This window comes from Engystomops pustulosus, chromosome 9 (genome assembly GCF_040894005.1).
Source record: "Engystomops pustulosus chromosome 9, aEngPut4.maternal, whole genome shotgun sequence".
NCBI classification, from domain to species: domain Eukaryota; kingdom Metazoa; phylum Chordata; class Amphibia; order Anura; family Leptodactylidae; genus Engystomops; species Engystomops pustulosus.
This window is the reverse complement of record NC_092419.1, coordinates 49,563,895-49,589,152: the sequence shown is the minus strand read 5'-3', so window position 1 is coordinate 49,589,152 and position 25,258 is coordinate 49,563,895. Positions and strand designations below refer to the sequence as shown.

Genomic DNA, 25,258 nt, shown 5'->3' with positions numbered 1-25,258 from the left:
TCCCCATCAATATCTCCTCTGCTAGCTCTTCCTCCCTCCTGTTAGCTGACCCCGTGCTTCAAGCAAATCTCTGTTAGGTCACGCCTGCATGAGTGAGGGTGGAGGGATGAAGAGCAGAGAGGAAATAATGATGGTACCTAGACACAGATGCCCCCCATGCCTCAGTTTCCATTTTGGTGGCAGGGAAATAGGTATAGTTTTTAATACTTTTAAAAGTGATTAAAACCAGTAATGTTAATTATGATAGCAGATGGGAAAATAGTAATAAAAATGCTAAGGGAACCTGCCATTAGGTGAAAATCTATGATCCTGATGACAAGTTCCCTTTAATCAGGAGGGGATTTACAGAATATGGTCAAACTTTGCATTAATGAGTTAATATGAATTTTTTTTATATGCATATATATATATATATCATTGAAGACTACTTTATATTCATGTACCAGGCTCTTTTACTGCTCCACCCTTCCTTCTCCTCAATTGATATTCCCATTACAACAGTTGAGTACTTCTCCATTATCTCCGGTATGTTGTCCAAACAGAACCTCATCAAGAACAAAATCATTGAGAGAGTCTGCAGATAAGAAAACTGCTAAAATTCTGTCTTATAATGGCCAGAATTAGTTTTGTACCTCATGTACACATACTCTTTCGTAGTTTTTTGCACTGTAGGATAATAGGTTGGACCTGATGGGCCTTTGTCTTTTTTTTCAACATTATGGATATAAGCAGGGGTCTTAATCACTAGATTTTTATTTTATGAAAAAAAACGTTTCTAAAAAAACATGAAAGAAAATATTTAAAAAAAGATAAATAGAAGACAATGGAATTATATTATACTCTTACTAGTAATAAAGAAAAAAATGCAAATTTAAAAAGGAACAGGTACCGGAATCATTATCCAGATTATCAGCACAAGCCATTTCCATAATAATATTGCATCCTGGTCCGCTCCAACCAACTTGACATACACAGTGCCATCCATTTTGGTCTAAGGTGCACCTTCCGTTTCCATAGCAAAGACCGGGGCAGCCATCTTAAGCAAAAAAGACAAAAACATTAGCTGAATTGTAAAGGGTATCTGTTTTATATGACATAACTTCTTTATAATGCCAGAAATGGAAATCCATGAGTAAGGTATTGACACGTTCACTGGGACAAAGAACTATACAATTTGTAAATGTTGATCTGTAGAGTTGCTATTTGACTAATGCTGGGTATTACTTGGGCAAGCTTTGGCATTAATTCATTTTATAGTTTTAGAATTGTCATTTATTTTGTTTGGGATACACTTGATTGCTATTTTTTGAGAACATACCTCTAACAGCATCCAAGTAGTGAGCTGCAAAGAATAGGAAAAAAATACAACATTAATAATATAGTCATGTTTGCATTATACAGTCTCATAGGAGCAAACATGGTTTAGGCTTTGCAATAGAGATATAGTTGGAGTACACACAAGCATTGTTGTTCACATTGTTAATTATGCTGAAAACACTGCATGATGGGATGCCATAACATAGGCACTAATTTATGACAGCAGATATACCCCAATTACTGCTTCGCTGCTTCCGAAGCCAAAGCCGAGGACTAAAATATGAATATGAAATTTAATTAGTCATTGAAAAGTACCTCTTCCGTGTTTTTGCTTTACCAAAGAGAAGGCCTGGAGGTAGGAATCATTAGCTGTGCCTGGATTTTTTCCTATAAGCAGGAGCAATGCTATATTCATTTAAGATTCCAACTGTTTGGTTTTGGAATTGAATATATTTCGAAGTGAAAATATAATTTATGCATAATATCTGCGGCTCTATTCACTCACGCCTGATGGTTCCTATTTATCTTAGTATGCAGGATGTATTTTTGGACAGAAACAGAAGAGTCCTGACAAAACCTTTGATTTATGATGCAGTCAGGTTTATATCAGAGTTTCTGGTGTGTTCGATGGAAAAGAAAACTCTGCAGACCCAAATGGATCCTCAATAACACTAGTGTGAAAAACTGATGAGTGACTTTAGAAGTCTACAGTGTTTTTAATTTCCATTAGTTTATTTTATTCAAGTTGACATTTCACTATCTCCACCTACCACCAAAACTTTGCACCATTTAAGGCTACGTAGTACGGCAGGCATACATCGGCGCCAGGTAGAGGAGGAGAGGGTAAGCGCTGCTCACTCCCGCCCCTCTCCATAGGTATACACAGCGCACAGTGCTGCATTCCATAGAAAGATAGGACATATCCTATCTTTCTACGTGCTACGAAGCCGTACGTGTGCAGCTCCGTACCGCTCCTGTACGGCACCATATAAGTGTATGGGGGATGTATATACGCCATATATACATTGCTATATATACATATGGAAGCATAAGTGGTGGTACAGGAGTGATAGGGGCACAATAAGTACAGTTTTATTGCTAAACCCATCCTAAAGATCAAAATGCCCTTTAATGGTTCTATGGTTCTATACAGGGCTTGACCAGAAAACTTAATATTTTTCATCTGGTGTAGAAACTCCCAGCAGGTAAAGATATAAGACCTGTGAGATTTGTTTTCCTTGGCTTCTGTTTATTGGATTTGTGTTTTACATTTTATTTCATGGTCCTTGAATATCATTTATATAGCTGATCAAATCCCAATACTCACCAATTGTGCACTGTTCTCCCTCCCATCCTGGGCTGCATTCACATTTTCCATCTTTACACTGACCATGTTCTGCACAATTTGGGTGACAGGTGCGCTCCTCACAGCTGACTCCTCCCCAGCCATCTTCGCATTGACAGACACCTCCGGAGCATACACCATGACTTCCACAGTCCACCGCACACAGCTCTAGAAGAGCAATAATGAGCCAGGGTATTATTATGCCACGCAAAAGCTTTAACGTTCACTCTGCCAATGCAGTTAAAACTATGCAAATCCTTATTAAGAGTATCACAGCATAGCAGAGCAACACAGATTTTCAGGAGTAAATTCAATTACAAGTAGCGCTTCTACAGTAACTGCTTTTTTTTCTCTCTGAAAACAAATTGTAATGCAAATTTCACTTAGTTGACAACTGAGAGTCTATCACATTTATAATGTTACTCAGTCTCAACAAAGTATTCCACTTGGGCAGTGTTCCAGCATTAGCAGCTTGATAGATGGGAAAGCAGAAAATGCACTCTGGAGGGTAAAGAAATCACTTCTCAACATAGAAAATATCTATTGATCTGCGTAAAAAATACAAGAGGAGACTGGCGGCAGCTGTAGCACTGTGGTTCTTATTGTGCTGCCATACTAAGGCTAATAACGTAATAAACATAGGGAGCCTTTATACCCTTTTTTATCTGTAGCGGTGAAATTGGTAGTCTATAGATGATACATATCCCCATCCTTATGGCTTTTTGCTTGCCTATTCTGTTTAGACAAATAGTAGCCAATGTTATACCAATGCTATATGGACATTCTTAGCAAATTTTGTTGCAATCCAGCTTTGCAACAGCAATATTCTGATTCCATTTATTTCACAGCATACATATATTTTGAACCATGTTATTATTCAATTCCAGAACTTGTTGAACTTGAACCAATTGAATAATTAGCAACGTTGTTACATAGCTCCACGGACTCACCCTGTCTCAGGAATTTGTCAGTGCTGTGTGCAGAGTTCTCAGTGTATCTTATGAGATTCAGATTCAAACTGTTACCCTTTTTTCACTTATGTGGGAGGGAATCATATTACATGTAGGAGGCAAGAGAGAAAGGCTTCCTGGGACTGCAGGAGGCCTTGAGTCTGGTGAGCTCAGTGCTGGAGCCGAGGCCATAAACTGGGCATTTTCCCAGGGCCCCCTGTCCTTAAGGGGTCCCCAGCATGAGACTTTTGTGGGCAGAGGATGTATTGCTCTTTTAATACCCCTTTGTTGAATGCCCAGATGCTTATCATCTATTGTATCTCCTGTCTGTATATATATATTCTATCTGTCTAGTCATCCATCTCCTATAATCGGCTATTTCATATCTATATGTCTGTCTCTCTTACCATTTACCATCCATCTATTTATCTATCTATCTATCTATCTATCTATCTATCTATCTATCTATCTACCATCTATCTAGCTATCTGTGTATAATGTACTTTATATTTATGCATCTATAAATATATCATCCATCTATACATCTATATTTATCTTCTATCAATCTACCTATCATCTATCTCCTATACAATTCTCCTACAGTCCCATACTACAAATACTTACCATACTACTGTTTGTAAACTACAATGTATTATTATTGTGGAGGGTAAAGCAGCCTCTGTGACTGTTCATAAAATTATTTTGGGGCCCCACTTTTTCTAAAACTGGCCCTGGCTGAGGTGATGGGCTGCATGCCTACGGAGAGGTTTTGGAGGGCTATCCTTTAAAGGAAACCTACCACTTCTGATGGTAGGTATTAGATGTAAACACCGGGCACCAGCTCAGGGTGAGCTGGTGCCGGAGCTTACCTTAGCTAGTGTTTTAAACCGCCATATCGCGGTTTAAACACATTTTGATTTACAGCCCCGAGGTAGCTTCAGCACTGCGCGCGGCCGTGCTTCCTATGGAGGCATGCGCGCGCACGGCCGCGAGCAGCGCCGAAGCTACCTCGGGGCTGTAAATCAAAATGTGTTTTAACCGCAATATAGCGGTTAAAAACACTAGCGAAGGTAAGCTCCGGCACCAGCTCACCCTGAGCTGGTGCCCGGTGTTTACATCTAATACCTACCATCAGAAGTGGTAGGTTTCCTTTAAATAGACTAAAGAAACTAAATAGTTTGTTTTTGGCAAGAGAAGGAACTATAAAGAAGGGAAACCATATCTGTCCTGAAAGACCTAAGATGGCAGACAACCCATGAATTGCCCCTTCAATAAAACATGTATACACAAGATCAACAGAAATAATAGGCAATGCTGCACTATATACCCTGGCATGTTTGTGCTAGTTTAAACTAGTGGATGTCTTTTTAGATTTCCCATGGAGCTAAGTAAGTGGTTAAAGCCCAAACCCAACATTAAGTAAATGGCACATGTAAAGGCACATCATCTCTGCAGATATCGGCTTTGATAATGACTGAACACTATACTGTATATTCATTATCACCATATGCAAAGTGTTCTCTGGAAAGTTTCATTTACAATTCCCATCAATAACGTTACATTACAGTTTGTTCAGACAAAGTGAGAGGAAATGAATACAAACTGTTAGCAGCTGGCCAATTTACAATGGCTAGAACCGCGGTGTCATATCTCATTTGCTCCGGTAGTCTTATGAAAGCTTTTCTTCACTGCAACTTCCTTTTTATTATTCATTTTCTGCATCCAGACAGGGCTGACCCCAAAAGAGGAGCATTTGAAACGCTTCTTATCAGAATGTAATAGAGGATTTTGCTGAGGGACATGAAGGATCTACTGCTTGTTTATTTCGAGTTCCACCTGCAATGAGATCCACTTCTGAAGGATGAGGCAACTTCTGATATTTTGTTTTCTGAACAATGTAAAATAAATGTTGGCTCCCGTTCTGTCACTGTTCTATACCTGTGGGGTTTTCTCCATTTAAATATGCTTTTCAAGATAAACATCCCGTTCAGCTTGCAAACAAGTGAAAATATAAAGTAGTTCAGGTGGAAGCGCCTAGAAACACAGGCCTCCTCCGGTGCTTATATCAATATTCTCAGTGGGCTTTTTCTCAATTCAATGAATAAAGGGAAATGGATTGCTTGTAATACAAATGGTTTATTTCTTAAAGATTTTTGCTCAACTCCACAGTCTCCTACAAAGTTCCAATCACGTCTCCATCCTCCAATGGCTCCTGTTTCTGTATTGATTAACGCATATCAATTTGGTACTTAAAATAAAGGTGACATGCAGTTTGGGCTGTTATAGCATTGACAGGAGGATTGTTAGGCCCATTTATTTATTTTTTTAACAGAAAAAAAGTGTTTTTTTATTATTACAGTTATATTTGTGGTGTAATATAATTTCTTGTATTGCTGTTTACCACAATACAATTGTAACCTCTAGTCCCTTCCCCTAAGATCCTACTTATACCTTCTAATTGTATCTAAATCCTACTCATGTCAATTCATTTTATTTAGTTGATTCTCCTAGGATCCTACTGATGCTTGCTAGTTGTAAATTCTGTTGCATTTTCCCAGAATCGTATTTATGCCTGCTAGTTGTAATATCTAGTATCTTCTCTTAGAATACCAATGCTTGCTAAATATAACTCTTGGCTTCTTCTTTTTTGATCCTTTACAGTTTGGTAAATGTAACCTATAGTCTTTTCTCCCAACATTGCTCTCATGCTCGCTAAACATAACCTCTGATTCCTTCTCTAAGAGTCCTACTTATGCCTGCTAATTGTAACCTCTCGCTCATTTTCGTAGTGTCCAACCATTGTTTGCCAATTATAACCTCTGGTTTCTTCTTCTAGGATACTGATTATCCTACTCATTCTTGCTAAATGTTAACTTTGGTTCCTTCACTTAGGGTCCTTCTCATTCTTGCTAAAGATAACCTCCGATTCCTTCTCTTAGGGTCCTACTTATGCATGATAATTGTAATTTATGGCTCCGTCTCCTAGTGTCCAACCCATGCTTGCCAATTGTAACCTCTGGTTTCTTCATCTAGGATCCTACTCATGCTCACTAACTGTAATTGGTTCCTCCTTCTAGAATCTTATTCATGCTTGCTAGTCATAACATCTGGTTCCTTCACCTACGATCCTACTCTTGCTCAATAATCTGCCAATGACCTGCATTTCTAATGTACTGTTATTTACTATATTTAGTAAAATCTTTGGTAAACATTTCTCTATATGATATATTCAAGTCGGGGAATACTTTTTAATCAATTGTTTACTAATATCCTAATTTTCAGTTTTCTGCCTTCACACTTTGCTCTTTACTTTTGATCTATGGTATAAGACAAGAAGATTTCCCAGGGAATATTTCCCATAGAAGTTCACAGATTACTGCAAGTGTACATGTAAACCATGGTAGACATTTCTGACGGACTGTGTTTTTTTGCAGGTTCCTGATCATCAGGGTGGTTTATCTGCTGTAGGCAGGGGTAGCGCACAGACATTGCGGGGTACGTTCACTTACCCAAATTGACAGTTTGTACAAAGTCTATTTATGGTTGTGCTGTTTGCTGGACAAGTACTTGACCATAATCCTCTGACACTATACAGTGTTAAAAGACTCTTAGATGTGATCCTCTAACATTTTGCACACAAAGAAGAACTCCCACTTCTAAGATTTATAACTTATCCATAGCATGTAATAAACATTTCTGATGAGTAGTGGTGCCATTTCTTGTGGTGATGGGTGTTTTCTGAAGTCTATATTCATTTATGTAAGATCTAAGAGTGACAGCTCAGCTATTTCCATAAATCCTATAAACTATATTGGACAGAACAGCAGGTATGTTTGGCCTATGGCTTTTTAATCCACTGTTGGTTATCTTACATGATGAATAAAATATGATCGTATAATCCATTGGGTGCTATAAAATTGAGATACTTTTTCCGACGACCATTGCTTAGGGCCTACACATCATATACAGGCTGAAGGAGTGCAAAATGGAACCTTATAGATCTGCTATTCTATAAGCCATAACAGCATCAGCCTTTCCAAGTACCACATCAAAATGGTTAAATATTTAACCATTTTGACACACTTTGATTCTTTTGTACACCTAACTAAGCCTCAAGCATTCCTATTACTATTTATGAAAGGAGTTGAATTATTTGGTAGTATTACATAACCTTTAGCTTCTGAGGATTGATCACTATCTGAATATTATCTGAAACTGGGACTTTTGGAAGACAAAATATAAGCTGCTGGATTCACAGCTATGTGCCAAAACCTGACAATATTCTGTACAATACATTTATTGATTTGGACTTTGTATTTGTCAACTGACAATGAGGCAGGGCTTATCTATTAGGGTGGTAGAGAGTAGAAAGGCTTAAAATGAATCAGTGTGAGGATTTTTTTTCCCCAAAATTTTAATTGAATTTTGTTATCAAATAATTCAACAAATAGGAGATCTACAGTAAGAATTGACAATCTCAAGTTTAAAGGGTAACTGTAAAGTTTTTTTTATAAACAAAGTATGAACAAACTCTAATGGTTTAATGGGAAGGACTGCTGCTCCCTGATCACAGGGGAGAAGGTCATGTGACAGAGATCTCTGTGTGTATTTAGCCGAGCTGGATGTGTTCAAGACTGTTGTTACAGATGTCTACTGCACAGAATAGTGAGGTACAAGATCTCCCCTGTTCCCTCCATCCCAGTTTGTGATTCTACAGAACTTTCTCTGTCTCTCTACATTGCAGATAAGCTAATAACCCTTAGTGCTCTCACAGCACAGGGTATAGACAGAATGGGGCACATTTACTTACCCGGTCCAGTCGCGATCCAGCGGCGGGTTCTCCGACGCTGATTCGGGTTCTGCCGGCATTTACTAAGGTCTGTGCGCCGATATTCACCAGGTGTCGCTGCTGCGCCGAGGTCCGCCGAAGTTCACCTGCTTTTTTCTGGTGTATGTGAGTGCTTGATCTTGCGACACAAATGGCTTTTTAAATTCTGCGGTTTTTCCGAATCCTTCGGGTTGTCCGGTGGCCACGCCCCCCGATTTCTGTCGCGCGAAAGTCGGCGCGATTGCGCCAAAAGTCGATCGCGTGCGCCACAATCCCGTAAAATACAGCGCAAAGCGGAAATATTCGGGAAAAACCCGACGGATTCGCGGCTGCGGACCCTTAGTAAATGTGCCCCAATGTAACTGGTATACTTATGATATCTACAACTTCTTACTTGTCCCCTGCTCCTCCATGTGCTGGAAGCTGCCAAGCTGGCCACCATATGCAAACTGTGCTGTGTTCAGTGGATTTACTTGTGGGAAACTAAATGGATTTAATGCTAAATTATGGGAAAGCTAACTGGCCTTAGCTTGAGCGTAAAGAGTGACTGACATACATTAGTCTCCGCCCACTTCACCTCTGGTTAGAAAGATTTTTGTCAAACACTTTCCCCATGAGATTATCTAGACAAGGACTTAGTCTAACTCCTACCAGAATCTTTTATTAACATCTGATTTTGATCTATGCATGTGCACATAAATAAATTACCTACCAGTGATGTCATAAGAAAGATTTTTGTCAAACACTTTCAGAACAGAAAATGACATAACTTTGGAAAGAAAAGGGTGAGCAGAACAAAGTAGGTGTCATTCTGTTTGTTTTTAAAGAGGGAATCATTATAACTTTACAGTCATGCTTTAAAGGTTAAATGTTCATCTGGCAGCTGCACCTCATATATAATGAAAAAAGAGAGCAACTACTAGACTCTGCCTCTATATCTGCCATCAAAAGAAGAAACAGATGTTTTCATCACATTTGTATATATGCCTTAAATTTGTTTATTTACATCCCATTATTTTATGCTACATAGTATACCTGTTTTATATTATAAAAATATATACATTTTCCCAGTTTTTCTATACTCTAATCATACATTTTCAGTATTAAGCATTGAAAGAGGTATCCCCTGCCATTTATCTTTTAGATGCTACTTGATCAATCCAAATATCAGAGTTAGCATAAAGGAAAAAAGTAATATCTAGTCAAATCTCTGGAGCCTTCCCAGTTATTCCAAATCCTTCACACGCAGCTCTCACATTTCTTATTCATTTTCCACCAAAAACTAGTTTCATGTCACAGCGCTTATATTCTTAGATGCATTCCTTTGAAAAACATCTTCCTTATCCCTTGGTACCTAACAATATGTTCTTTCTGTAGGAAGATTATGAAAATTAACCCCTAAAGATTCACTGCAACGCTTCCATGTTGAGAAAATGTCATATATTTACTGTCTATAATTTCCTCTGTCAGCATAACTATGAATATGATGAGAGAAATATGAATAACATTTCTGCATTCAATTTTGGTACGTCAGCAACTATTATGTGTTATTACTATTACTATTATTATTGTTATGATTATGGAAATCTCATCCTATTGGAAATGTATTACCTTGGAGAAAAGACCTGGAAGAGAGATGTTTTAATCTCAGACGGATCTACAGAATAGACTACAATATACATAAAGGCCACATGGTTTCAACCAATTCCCAAAGCTAACACGCAATTCTTAGCTTAATTTGGTATTAGCATTTCTATCTTCTCTAATTCTAAATCTTCAACACAGATGTATTTGCTGCAAAAGCAAGTAAAATTATGGGATGTATCAAGAGAGGAATAGATTCTCATGATAAAGACATAGTTTTGCCCTTATACAAATCCCTGGTCAGACCACACATAGAATATTGTGTACAGTTTTGGGCACCAGTGTATAAAAAGGATATAGTAGAGCTGGAACGGGTGCAGAGGAGAGCAACCAGGATTATTAGGGAATGGGGGGGGACTAGAATACAATGACAGATTACAAAATCTGGGATTATTCAGTTGAGAAAAAAGACGACTGAGGGGAGACCTCATTACAATGTACAAATACCTGAACGGACAGTACAAGGATCTCTCCAAAGATCTTTTTATACCTAGGCCTGTGACCAGGACAAGGGCGCACCTTCTACGCCTAGAGGAGAGGCGATTCTACCATCACCATAGACAAAGGTTCTTTACTGTAAGAGCAGTGAGACTATGGAACTCTCTGCCGCAGGAGGTTGTTATGGCGGACTCTATGTACATGTTCAAGAGAGGCCTGAATGACTTTCCGGAGAGCAAAAATATCACGGGTTATGGAGAAAAAAAAAACTAAACGCAAGTGGATGTTCATATCTTGGAGCCGGATCGTGTGTTCTTCTATGTTAATTCCAAAGAAAGCGGGAGGAACCGTGCTCCATTGATCTACGTGGGTTAAAGTCTACACTCCAGGTGAGCTGACAAAGTATTTGCTGTTGACCCTGTACGACTATCTCCTTTTTGATTGCCAAGGAGTTAGTGGCTTGATTAATTTCATGAGGATATCTAAAGGATCCCATTCAGAAATAAAAGCTGTTAATCCCACCTATTTGAGTAGTAAAACCTTTGGCTCAGTAGTGTTGACAGATATATACAGGCAATACATGTACAATATAAGCAGTTTCACTGTTTCGAAGGAGTAGTAGTGACATAATCACAGTAGAAATCAGCTCCTACACAGTTCCCATTTCAGTGCTCACAACAAAGTTCCCAAAGTTCCCAGATGGCTGATTTCCACTAAGTACACAGCACTACTACTACTAATGAAGGGTTGGCATAAGGCAGTATAAAAGAAACCGCCTATGAGTGATGGAGCAAGAGACCTGCAGTCTCCCTGCAATTCGCTTGAGCACCGTATACCGTAACTCAACACCCCGCAAAATCCTCTTGCATCCTGAAGTAAGAGTGGTTCCATAACGAGGATTACTGGCTGCCACAAACATATTTAAAGCACATTTTTTCTGCTTTTGTCTGATTTGCATCAGAACATTTTACATCCTGTTGCCTTTTGTCTCTATCCCGAAGCATGAGGTCTGCTCAATGCTTTGTGAACCTTCCCAGGTTTGATCCACCAATTTGAGTAAGAATCTAGTTGATAGAAGAAGAGGATAAGAAGCATGTTGAAGTTTATTATTCCCGATCCTTAGCTCCCACACCATATAAGATGCATCAGGAGGTATCTGTCATGGGATCTCCCATGTCTCTTATATGGAGTTAGATATGTGGTGTATATGGGAATCACTGGTGGTACAGTAGCAGCATATTATAAAAACACCAAAAATCTCAGTACACCACATCTTTCACATAGCATTTACTAAAATGTTTATGTAGACTCTAGAAAATATTGTTTAGAAGTAGAGTACTGGTAAAGATATTTGTAAATTGCACAATTCCCCATGAGATTATCTAGACAAGTACTTACTTCTTCTACTACCGAAATATTTTATTAACATCTGATTTTGATCTATGCATGTGCACATAAATAAATTACCTACCAGTGATGTCATGAGATAAAATTGATAAATTATTAATGATATTGCTATGAAAATGAATATATATACAGTATAATGGGTGAAACCTCATTCTATTGCATGAGCAGTGAAAGTTTTTCTATTTTCTGCAATACGTTTCATTATTTTTCTACCTTTGATAGTGATTAACTTCCAGTGGTCTCCTGAATGTCATGAGAATAAACCACCACTGCCCAGAATGAAGCAAAGACACACTATGCCCGGCAAGAAATAATACCTGCTCTAAATGCCTAAGATGTGATAGACATGTAATATTGCAATTTGTGCTCATTCCTCTGTGATTCAGAACTCAATTTTCACAGTGCAAAAACCAAATCAATACAACTTTACTGAACTAGCTGCCGATGGTAAATATAAGGACATATATTTCATTTCATAGGACGGAGGCATGGAAATTGATATTACGTTAAAGGATTACTCATTCGCCTTGGGGTAAAGGTTTGTTTGCCAGAATACATTAAGCTCCAGAGTAAGTGTAGGTTTTTTTTGCACTGACAATAGTTTGCAAACATGTAGATACATTAAAGGAGGACAAATGACAGTGATGGATATCAAGAATACTTGTTATTATTACGTAGTAAATAAACCAGTCTCCTTTCTTTCTTTGTTTATTTCTCACTTTTTCTCTTTTTCTATAATGCTACTGGCAGGTGTCTGTTTAAAGGGGTTATCCGGGTCTTAAATATGACTTATGGCCGGGCTGGGGTGGGCTATTTAAAAATAATAAACATGCACTTACCTCGTACGGCGCCGCTGTTGTCCCACATCGCGGCCCATCTCCTCTGTGCGCCTGTTTCATTACAAGGGCGGCCGGCCGGAAGCTCCCATCCGACACCATCTCCTAGCACTTACAACGCTGAGAGATAGGTATGGATGGGAGGAGCTGGCCACATCGAGGACACGGATCGAAGGGAACAGGGACACGGATCGAAGGGACCGCGGCGCGGGACCTCGGCGCTGCCGAGGGGGTAAGTACATGTTTATTATTTTTAAATAGCCCGCCCCAGCCCACATGAAGAATCTATTATCAGAGGTAGATCTAATGATAGATTCTTCCCGCTTGCCTCTGCCCTAATGTGTAATTCAATAATCCTGGGACCTAATCTAACTTGTTAAAAACTTTATTTTAGTAATATGTAAATTAACTGCAGAGGCTACTGGAGCACACAAGAACTGCACAACCGAGAGATGTACAGTAAGAAAATGTAATATAATCAGCATTTTATGGGCTATTTTTACTTTATTTTAGGGGTAATAAAATTGTTACTTTGTGGGTAATACACACATGTCTGAGGAGGTGATAGCTCTTTAAATAAAACACACTACATATAATAATTTAAAATGTAATTATTTTGGTTTTTTTGACAAATATATTTTTCATATATATTATTTCAGTCTTTGCTCTATTTCTTCACTTGGCTACATAAAAAGAAATGTAAAATAATCAAAAATAAATTATGGCTTGACTTTTACAGTAAGAGATTTGCTCTGAAAGGGCCAACAACAGTGAACTCAATTAAAGCTAGAAGCAACTGCATTGTATATCTGATCAATAAAATCAAAGTATAGCATGGAAATAATATATCCTGCCCCATGGAAAGTCTTGCGCTTAACAACCTGTACAATTTATCTTCGGGCTAACACGTGTATAACCTCCTAAGGTTTACTGCTGGGTTATTCTTATCTGGGTTATAGCACTGGCTAGGTTTTCTGCTTGTCTTTGTTTGTCTTTGGTATTGGGGTCCCACATGGTCATGTTATGATTGTTTGTCACATAAAGGTTACGGCGCTTTCATGTCCTGGCTCTCGCTAGGCAGAAAACAAATTTCACAAAGGTTTTGATATATGATGACAGAAGCTAGAAACCCCCTCAATGTTTTATTTTTATCAACCGGACTGAATGCTTTAAGTATAAAAACATTATAAAGATAGACGCAGGATGTTATTATGCTGTAAAAAAAAACAAAAAACAAAATACATTAGTTTTGAAAAGAAAATCAGAAAGAAATGATTCTCCTCAAAGGAAATCTATGGCCAGGATCAAGGATTATAAACCAAGCACATGCAGATGTTTGCCCTCTCTGTCAGGATCGGCTCTTCTTTTAGCTTTTCATGCCCTCATTTTTACAAAATAGGTTACAAAAATTATGCAAATGAGCCCGGCTATGTCTGCTAATTATGCACAGCTCCATGCAGGCGTACTGCTTGTCCTCTCCTTCCCCTCCCCAGCAAGATAGCCGATAACTCTGGCTGGGGAGAGGAGGAAGGAGGCTCGTTTGAATAATGTTAAAAGCTCTTTTTTTTAAAAAAACACCGGTGCATAAGGAGTTAAAAGAAGAGCAGATCCTGCCAGAGGGGGCACACACCTGCATGTTGGTGTGCGTGGTTTACAGTCCTTGATCTTGGTAATATATTTCCTTTAAAGGAGTTGTACCAACTATTTAAGTTATTCCTTATTCACATGATAACATGCTAATTGTGGGGGCCTGACTGCTCCATGAGAAAAGTACCCCCAGCTTAGAGCTTAGTTGCTACCCATGGTCAGGCCTGCTGCTGTTTTTGGAAGAAAACAGCCATGTTTCCAACATCTGGATAACCCCTTTAGTGAAACATTTACAATTTATGTGTCATACAATATACGTGCAGGGCCGGTTCTAGACAAAATGGGGCCCTGGGCAAAACTAAAAGTGGGGCCCCAAAATAAAACTATTTTATGACCAGTCACAATCAGCAAGAGGCTCCCTTTAGTATGATAAAACATACTATAATTTTGGAGAATTTTACAGGAGATAGATCATAGGAAGATTGATGAGCAGCATGGTGGCTCAGTGGTGAGCACTACAGCCTTGCAGCGCTGGTCAGCATCGTTAAAGATTTTGTATGTTCTCTCTTTGTCTGCGTGGGTTTACTCCGGGTCCTCCGGTTTCCTCCCACACGCCAAAAACTGACTGGTAAGTTGATTAAACTGTGAGGCCCATTGGGGAGAGGGACCGATATTTCCTGAAAGCAGACACTTGCCCCATTTTTAAAATTGCATCAAAGAGTTTATAGACATAGGCGCCTTCATGCAATTTTGATTCAAACTGAAACATTTTATAAAAAAATACTTAAAATTTGACTGATGGCAAAAAATTGGATCCAAACATAAAATGTTTACCTTCACATCTCCTAAATGTAATAGATGGACATGTGTAGAGTTCACAAATGTGCCCTATTGATATGTTCACATAAAAAAAACCACATAATATCACTAAAACTGTGATAACTAGATATCTGCTTTTCAGCTATTAACTGTAAGACAGTCACAACCTGCAAAATATAGCAATAAAACAGAATAAAAAGTAACTGCGCCATAAAACCTATAGAATAGAAAGCAGACAACCAGGCGATGCATTTGGTAATTAACATTCAAAATTTCCTCTACAATATGTACAAATCCAGATACTTCTATAAAGAAAATCTACTTTCCTAAAACAGTAAGATGTGAGGAGATCATACAGACCCCACACCAGGGGCGTTGCTAGGGTGGTAAAAGATTCGGGGCACGGGCCCCAATACATATGTAGCGCTCTTACAGTAATGCCCCCTCCTGTACATAACCCCCTCACATGTGGCTGTGCCAATAACAAGGTTACTTCTAGTATATACAGCTACAGACAACACAGGAGAAATCCCTACTTTTTCCCTCCAGTGACTGCAGGTGATGTGTCCTCCATCTTCTCCATTAGGCATCACCACATCTTATGTTCCTCATTGTCCCTACATCTTGGTTCCCGGGCAGTGTTATCCTGCTGCCACCCCTAACAATCTCCCCAGTAATTAATGTGCCCACACAGCCCCCCAGTAAGTAATGTGCCCACACAGCCCCCCCAGTAAGTAATGTGCCCACACAGCCTCCCCAGTAAGTGATGTGCCACACAGCCCCAAGTAAGTGATGTGCCACACAGCCCCCAAGTAAGTGATGTGCCACACAGCCCCCAAGTAAGTGATGTCCCCACACAGCCCCCAAGTGATGTGCCACACAGCCCCGAAGTAAGTGATGTGCCACACAGCCCCCAAGTAAGTGATGTCCCCACACAGCCCCCAAGTAAGTGATGTCCCCACACAGCCCCCAAGTAAGTGATGTGCCACACAGCCCCCAAGTAAGTGATGTGCCACACAGCCCCCCAGTAAGTGATGTGCCACACAGCCCCCAAGTAAGTGATGTGCCACACAGCCCCCAAGTAAGTGATGTGCAACACAGCCCCCCCCCCGGGAAGTAATGTCCCCACACAGCCCCCCGGGAAGTAATGTGCCCACACACAGCCCCCCAGTAAGTAATGTGCCCACACACAGCCCCCCAGTAAGTAATGTCCTCACACTGCCCCCCAGTAAGTAATATGCCCACACAGCCACCCAGCATATAATGTGCCCCAATGTCCCCCACAGCCCCTCTAAAAAGTTCTCCCCAGTCATAAGTAATGTTCTCCTAAGTCCCCCATGTCCTCATAGCCCTCCTTTAATGTCCCCAGCCACAAGTAATGTCCTCTACAGCTTCCTCCCTATGTCCTCATAGCCCCCTGTAATGTACCCCACAGTCCCCCCATCCCCCCTAAAAAAAACCCTGTAATGACATCTACAGCTCCCATGTCCCCCACAGCCCTCCCTTCCCATGTCCCCTCTTAGCCTCCTGTAATGGTCGCCACAGTCTCCTCAATGTGCCCTCTCCCCCTCCACTGTATCATTAAAAAAAACAAACATACTCACCCAAGTCTTCTCTCTCTCTCTTCCGTCTTCTCGCAGGACTGAGGTGCGGTGACGTCATCACCAGGCGTCTCCTGCTCCCGGCAGCTATAGTGAGCTGCTTGAAGCAGGAGACGCTGTGAGATCGCGTCTCCTGCTCCCTGTAGTGGAGAACGGAGCCGGCGGCTCTGTTCTCCACTACAGTGGTGAGGAAATGCGCCCGGACACCGGGACATTCGGGGCACGGGCCAAAAGATCTGGGGCACGGGCCCCAGATCTTTTGACCTAGTGACGCCCCTGCCCCACACCAATATATTCACCAAAATATGCAGCAAAGGGAACTGCAGAAAATTCACACAGATCTATCATTGTCTGTTCCTTACACAATGGTCACCCAAATAAATAACTATATATCCATAAACCTCTCTAGTGAGATAATAAGTCACTTTTAGATGTGCGCCATTGTATTATCCGCACAATAACAGAGCCCTCCGCGCTTCATAAGAATTAGAGTGAGAACGTCATAACATGGGTGTAAATAATGGAGGATGGTGGGAAATAAAAACTTTATTCCAGGACATGTGTGTGTGTGTGTTTGGTGTTACATATAACTTTATGGACATGTTCTGGTCACAGTGTAGTCACATTAGGCGAAGAGGATCGAATGTTCATCGTATCAGTCAATTTTCCCAACAAAAAAAAACTATCACAAAATAAAAGGGAATAAGAGAGAAAGTGTGTTCTTAGATAGTTCTGCACAGAGAAGGGTTAATAACATGAATATTAATTGATATTATCCCTTCTCAGAATGTAGTAACATATAAAGTGAATATTTCCATTATCTGTGAGGTGCAGCAGCTCCTGTGTGCAGCAAACTCCCTGCAGCCTGATGGCTAAGAATCTGGAGGGAGGGGGGGGGGACACTTCAGGGGCTGTATCTCTGGCTCTGTGATACATAGAACCTCACTTCTTTTTTCCTATGAAAGAAGAGAGTCTCCTCTTTTATATGAATCTAAATATGTGTTTCTAAGTTTTAGGAAAACGGAGATATTAACTGTTAAACTGCCGTTGGTAGTGATTTTTATATATAAAATGGCACCTGATATTCTCACTTTAAACCTGAATATCTCTGGATCCATAGCACCTAGAAACAAAATTCAAGATTCATTTGAAAGAAGAGATTCTCCCCTTTCAGGGGGCCCTGGGCAATTGCCACCTTTGCCTACCCATAGCGCCGGCCCTGTATACGTGTCATACATTTTTATATTTTATATTTTAAAGGGAACCTGTTGTCAGCAATTGACCTAATAAACCACTACCAGTATATTGTCAAGCAGCCTAACACCTTCTAGTTATTGTTTCTTTCATGATCCATTGTGGTGGTATCATCCAGAAAATCTACTTTGAAGTGAGATGTAAGTTGGTTGTATAAAGTCGAGGAGGAGGAGAGTTCAACACTGAAGTCATGATAGGGAGCTCTGAACGCCTCCTCCTCTGTGATTGACATCATGCACCGGACTTCAGGAGATCTGGTTAGTGATGTCTCTGGATGCAGGGTCATCACTTACAGTGAATGGAGCTTTCTGAAGAAGAGAGAGGTTGATTTATACAACCAGTTTACATCTCACTTCAAAGTAGATTTTCTCAATTCCACCATAGTGGGTCATGAAATATACATGATCTAGAAGTTGTTTTGGCTGCTCGACAACATACTGGTAGTGGTTTATTAGGTAAGTTTCTGCTGACAGGTTCCCTTTAACTTGCTCTAAGTGCTTATGCAGCCAACACATTTTTTGCCTAAATTTTGGCTGTACATTCTTAGCAGATTTATAACAAAAATGTAACTGCTAGATTTTCAGTCAACATTTTCTACAATTTTGGCTGTGTTTTTACCAGGTTCCTTAGTTGTGCCTGAATAATATGAGTATGGGTCAGGACACAGCATAAATGGTCATATACAGCCACAAATCCCTTAAGCCATAACATCAAGGGTGTGACATTGTGCAGTACATATAAATCCCAGTAAATCCCAGTAAAGATAACATTTTCTTATAGAAGCGGTTGCATATCGTTTTATGCCCAGAATAGTTGACCTTTTCCAGATTAGTGAAAATGGAAAGTGGCAGATTACATGGGCTAAGTGTTTTAATTTTCTCTTGGTTTCTAAGGTGATTGATCTATTAAATAATGAAGTAATGGAGTGCTGGACAATGATATATTAAGCTTTTATCTATGTAACAGAGGAAAAAGGGCAATGACGTCATTCTGAGAGTTCTAATAATATACAGTTTTATGTGCAGAAATACAATATGTGATGTGTTGTCATTGGAATTTATAATTATAATATTATAATTATTATTATAAGGACGGGTATAGAAAAGGAATGATGTAGAATTCTTTAAATGAAAACTATTACAGGTTAAACACCAGAAATTTGGCTTAAAAAATGTCAATAAAAAAATGACCAAAAACTGAGATCTCTCTCGTCAGGTAGACCACATCTCAAAGGGGTTGTCTGGAATTAAAATATTTTATCTACACGTGGCTTGGATGGGGGTGAGTTGAAGTTGGAACAATAAAAAGCAGCTTCTACTCTGTGTCTACTGACCCACTAATTAGCTGCAGCGCCACTCACTGTCGCCAGCCTCTGTTTGTACACAAAGGTCACTAGCAATGTTGGACTGGGATGTGTAGGGCCCACCGGTAACATTTGATCTTGGGGCCCAAAATATTTATATAATTATGTGAATGCATAAGATGGCTGTATGCTGAATATTTGTATGAGGAAATTTGGAGTACCTGTCAAGCACTACAAATGCATGCCCTGGGGGCCCACCAAGCAGCAGTGGATTCACCGGTTTACGTGTGGGCCACTCCGAGCCTAGTCGTCAGTGACATCACGCTGCTGCAACAGTTACAGGCTGTAGAAGGCGCATGGCTCTCGAAATCACGTCACTGCTAGCCACTGTACACAAATAGAGACACAGCTGTACAGGAGCACTGAAGGAGCACTGAATAAACTGTTTTTACAATCGCTGAAACACATAGCTTAAATTTTCTAATCCTGGACAAGTCCTCCATCACTATAGAGGCAGTCTATTAGGTCTCAAAGCATACCAAATTAAAGACAACATTGTGCTGGATACGTCATAAGTAGAGATGAGCGAGCACTAAAATGCTCGGGTACTCGTTATTCGAGACGAACTTTTCCCGATGCTCGAGTGCTCGTTTCGAGTAACGAGCCCCATTGAAGTCAATGGGAGACTCGAGCATTTTTCAAGGGGACCAAGGCTCTGCACAGGGAAGCTTGGCCAAACACCTGGGAACCTCAGAAAAGGATGGAAACACCACGGAAATGGACAGGAAACAGCATGGGCAGCATGCATGGATGCCTCTGAGGCTGCTTAAATGCACCATTATGCCAAAATTATGGGCAACAGCATGGCCATGACAGAGTGACAGAGTCAGCGGCAGCAGCGGAAGGCTAGAGAGTGGCATGGCGACATACCCTAAATGGACTCAGGCTTCAAACCAATGGGTAGCAGAGAGGAACCAAAGGAGGTGAGCAAGAAGCGCTCAAATAATATCGGTACATGATAAAAGTTTGCCAGTATATTTTGTGGATTACACAGCAGGGTGGCGACAAAGTTAACATGGAAGCCATGAAAACAATCCAAAATTCAGCCTGACACAGCTCGTTTGATAAGGGGACGATGTATGGAGGCAGTGAACTAGTAGTAGATTAAAGGTGCTGCAGTTAAAACTATGTTAGTTGTTTCTTGGCATGGAGCTGGCGCTCCGCTGCCAGGCGAGCTTTCGCCAATCCAAGCCCCTGTCTCTAGGCTACTCCCCAAACAGCACTTCTAAGAACCTTTCGGATAAGATCAAGTGTAGTAGCGTTCTTATAAGTTTGGGATATGGCGGGTGAGGGGAATGTAAACATCTGCGCAAGAAGCGCTGAAATAATATCCGTAAATGGTAAAAGTTTTCCAGTATATTTTGTGGCTTACACAGCAGGGTGGCGACAAAGTTAACAAGTTTGATGTGGAATGCCCTGCAATAGCTCTTGGGCGGTGTGCCTTTTATCACCTAGGCTCAGCAGTTTGAGCACCGCCTGCTGTCGCTTAGCGACGGCACTGCTGCTGTGCCTAGAGCTACCGACTTATGGCGCCATGCCCACGGATGGTAATTCGGAGGAGGAGGAGGTGGAGGAGGGGTGGGAGGATTTGGAGGTATAGTAGGCCTTTGAGACCTGGACCGAGGTAGGCCCCGCAATCCTCTGCGTCGGCAGTATATGACCAGCCCCAGGGTCAGACTCGGTCCCAGCCTGCACCAAGTTAAGTGTAGTAGCGTTCTTATAAGTTTGGGATATGGCGGGTGAGGGGGATGTAAACAGATGCGCAAGAAGCGCTGAAATAATATCCGTAAATGGTAAAAGTTTGCCAGTATATTTTGTGGATTACACAGCAGGGTGGCGACAAAGTTAACAAGTTTGTTGTGGAAGCCATGAAAACAACCCAAAATTCTGCCTGACACAGCACGTTTGATAAGGCGGGCATGTATGGAGGCAGTGAACTAGTAGTAGATTAAAGGTGCTGCAGTTAAAACTATGTTAGTTGGTTCTTGGCATGGAGCTGCCGCTCCGCTGCCAGGCGAGCTTTCGCCAATCCAAGCCCCTGTCTCTAGGCTACTCCCCAAACAGCACTTCTAAGAACCTTTTGTATAAGATCAAGTGTAGTAGCGTTCTTATAAGTTTGGGATATGGCGGGTGAGGGGAATGTAAACAGATGCGCAAGAAGCGCTGAAATAATATCCGTAAATGGTAAAAGTTTGCCAGTGTATTTTGTGGATAACACAGCAGGGTGGCGACAAAGTTAACAACTTCGATGTGGAATCCATGAAAACAACCCAAATTTCGGCCTGACAAACCTCGTTTGATAAAGGGACGATGTATGGAGGCAGCTATATGGACGACTTTTGGAGGTAGCAATGGAGACAACGTGTGGAGGCTGCTATGGAGACAATTCAATTTGGATAGTGCCTGTATGTGGCAGTCCAAAAAATTTTTCAAACCAGAGGAGCAGGTAGGTGGCCCTCCAGAAAAATGGAATAGATTGAGTGCCTGTATGTGGCAGTCCAAAAAAGTTTTTAAACCAGAGGAGCAGGTAGGTGGCCCTCCAGAAAAATGGAATAGATTGAGTGCCTGTATGTGGCAGTCCAAAAAAGTTTTTAAACCAGAGGAGCAGGTAGGTGGCCCTCCAGAAAAATGGAATAGATTGAGTGCCTGTATGTGGCAGTCCAAAAAAGTTTTTAAACCAGAGGAGCAGGTAGGTGGCCCTCCAGAAAAATTGAATAGATTGAGTGCCTGTATGTGGCAGTCCAAAAAAGTTTTCAAACCAGAGGAGCAGGTAGGTGGCCCTCCAGAAAAATGGAATAGATTGAGTGCCTGTATGTGGCAGTCCAAAAAATTTTTCAAACCAGAGGAGCAGGTAGGTGGAGCTCCAGAAAAATTGAATAGATTGAGTGCCTGTATGTGGCACTCCCAAAAATTGTTTAAAACAGAGGACCGGGTCGGTGGCCCTCCAGAAAAATTAAATGCATAAAGTACTATAGGTAGAGCCAGTGGGCCCTGTCAAAAAATAGCCAGTTTCCTCTGCTTTACTGTACAAAGAGCAGGAGAAGGAGGAAAATGAGGAGGAGGAGGAGGAGGAGGAGTGGATAAATTATTCAGGTTGAGCTTCCTTCACCTGCTGGAGATTGGAAATTAGGAGAAATCCATGCTTTATTCATCTTGATAAGCGTCAGCCTGTCAGCGCTGTCAGTCGACAGGCGTGTACGCTTATCGTTGATGATGCCACCAGCTGCACTGAAAACCCGCTCGGACAAGACGCTAGCGGCAGGGCAGGCAAGAACCTCCAAGGCGTACAGCGCCAGTTCGTGCCACATGTCCAGCTTTGAAACCCAGTAGTTGTAGGGAGCTGTGTGATCATTTAGGACGATGGTATGGTCAGCTACGTACTCCCTCACCATCTTTCTGTAAAGATCAGCCCTACTCTGCCGAGACTGGGGACAGGTGACAGTGTCTTGCTGGGGTGACATAAAGCTGGCAAAAGCCTTGTAAAGCGTACCCTTGCCAGTGCTGGACAAGCTGCCTGCTCGCCTACTCTCCCTCGCTACTTGTCCCGCAGAACTACGCACTCTGCCGCTAGCGCTGTCAGAAGGGAAATACTGTTTCAGCTTGTGCACCAGGGCCTGCTGGTATTCATGCATTCTCACACTCCTTTCCTCTCCAGGGATGAGAGTGGAAAGATTTTGCTTGTACCGTGGGTCCAGGAGAGTGAACACCCAGTAATCGGTGCTGGAATAAATTCTTTGAACGCGAGGGTCACGGGATAGGCAGCCTAGCATGGAATCTGCCATATGCGCCAGAGTACCAACGCGTAAGAATTCGCTCCCCTCACTGGCCTGACTGTCCATTTCCTCCTCCTCCAACTCCTCCAATTCCTCTTCTTCTGCCCATACACGCTCAACAGTGAAGGACTCAACAATGGTCCCCTCTTGTGTCTCGCCAACATTCTCCTCCTCTTCCTCCTCATCCTCCTCCACCTCCACCTCCTCCGATATGCGCTGAGAAACAGACCTAAGGGTGCTTTGGCTATCAACAAGGGAATCTTCTTCCCCCGTCTCTTGTGAGGAGCGCAAAGCTTCCGACTTCATGCTGACCAGAGAGTTTTTCAACAGGCCAAGCAGCGGGATGGTGAGGCTGATGATGGCGGCATCGCCACTGACCATCTGTGTTGACTCCTCAAAGTTACTCAGCACCTGACAGATATCAGACATCCACGTCCACTCCTCATTGTAGACTTGAGGAAGCTAACTGACCTGACTACCAGTTCTGGTGGAAGTTGACATCTGGCAGTCTACAATCGCTCGGCGCTGCTGGTAAACTCTGGATAACATGGTCAGTGTTGAATTCCACCTCGTGGGCACGTCGCACAACAGTCGGTGAGCGGGCAGTTGGAGTCGGCGCTGCGCTGCCCTGAGAGTGGCAGCATCTGTGCTGGACTTCCTGAAATGCGCACAGATGCGGCGCACCTTCGTGAGCAAATCAGACAGATTGGGGTATGTCTTGAGGAAACGCTGAACTATCAGATTTAACACATGGGCCAGGCATGGCACATGTGTCAGTCTGCCGAGTTGCAGAGCCGCCACCAGGTTACGGCCGTTGTCACACACAACCATGCCTGGCTTCAGGTTCAGCGGTGCCAGCCACAGATCAGTCTGCGCCGTGATGCCCTGTAATAGTTCTTGGGCGGTGTGCCTTTTATCGCCTAGGCTCAGCAGTTTCAGCACCGCCTGCTGGTCGTTCGGAGGAGGAGGTGGAGGAGGGGTGGGAGGAGGAGGAGGCATAGTAGGCCTGAAACACCTGGACCGAGGTAGGCCCCGCAATCCTTGGCGTCGGCAGTATATGACCAGCCGCAGGGTCAGACTCGGTCCCAGCCTCCACCAAGTTAACCCAATGTGCCGTCAGCGATATATAGTGGCCCTGCCCGGCAGCACTCGTCCACGTGTCCGTGGTCAGGTGGACCTTGTCAGAAACGGCGTTGGTCAGGGCACGGATTATGTTGTCTGACACGTGCTGGTGCAGGGCTGGGACGGCACATCGGGAAAAGTAGTGGCGGCTGGGGACCGAATACCGAGGGGCGGCCGCCGCCATGAGGCTGCGAAAGGCCTCGGTCTCTACTAGCCTATAGGGCAGCATCTCCAGGCTTAGCAATCTGGAGATGTGCACATTAAGGGCTTGGGCGTGCGGGTGGGTTGCACTATATTTGCGTTTCCGCTCCAGCGTCTGGGGTATGGAGAGCTGAACGCTGGTGGATGCTGTGGAGGATCGTGGAGGCGACGATGGGGTTTTTGTGGCAGGGTCCTGGGCAGGGGGCTGACTATCAGCTGACACAGGGGAAGGAGCAGTGGTGTGCACGGCCGGAGGTGAACGCGCTTGTTGCCACTGAGTGGGGTGTTTAGCATTCATATGCCTGCGCATACTGGTGGTAGTTAAGCTAGTAGTGGTGGAACCCCTGCTGATCCTGGTTTGGCAAATGTGGCACACCACAGTCCGTCGGTCATCCGGTGTTTCCTTAAAGAACCTCCAGACTTCTGAAAATCTAGCCCTCGCCGCAGGAGCCCTCGCCACGGGAGCTTCACTAGTTGACACATTTGGCGCTGATGCACCAGCTCTGGCCCTGCCTCTCCGTCTGGCCCCACCACTGCCTCTTCCAACCTGTTCTGGTCGAGGACTCTCCTCCGTCTCAGAAGCACTGTGTTCACCCGGCCTCTCAACCCAGCTTGGGTCTGTCACCTCATCATCCTCCGATCCCTCAGTCTGCTCCCCCCTCGGACTTCCTGCCCTGACAACAACTTCCCCACTGTCTGACAACCGTGTCTCCTCTTTACACACTTCTTCCAGTACGTCAACAAGGTCATCATCACCCACAGACTGCGACTGG

At 42.4% G+C, this 25,258-nt stretch overlaps 1 protein-coding gene across 9 annotated transcripts in view; it reads right to left on the bottom strand.

Moving 5' to 3' along the window:
* Positions 1–25,258, bottom strand: part of TENM1 (teneurin transmembrane protein 1) — a 490,610-nt gene that overhangs the window by 163,471 nt on the left and 301,881 nt on the right. For all 9 annotated transcript variants that reach the window (XM_072124023.1, XM_072124021.1, XM_072124025.1 and 6 more), the window contains 3 exons: positions 2,645–2,830; positions 1,319–1,342; positions 890–1,036 (listed from right to left, as the gene is read on the bottom strand). In XM_072124023.1, coding sequence (XP_071980124.1) covers positions 890–1,036; positions 1,319–1,342; positions 2,645–2,830 — 357 coding nt within the window. The remainder of the gene's footprint in view (positions 1–889; positions 1,037–1,318; positions 1,343–2,644; positions 2,831–25,258) is intronic.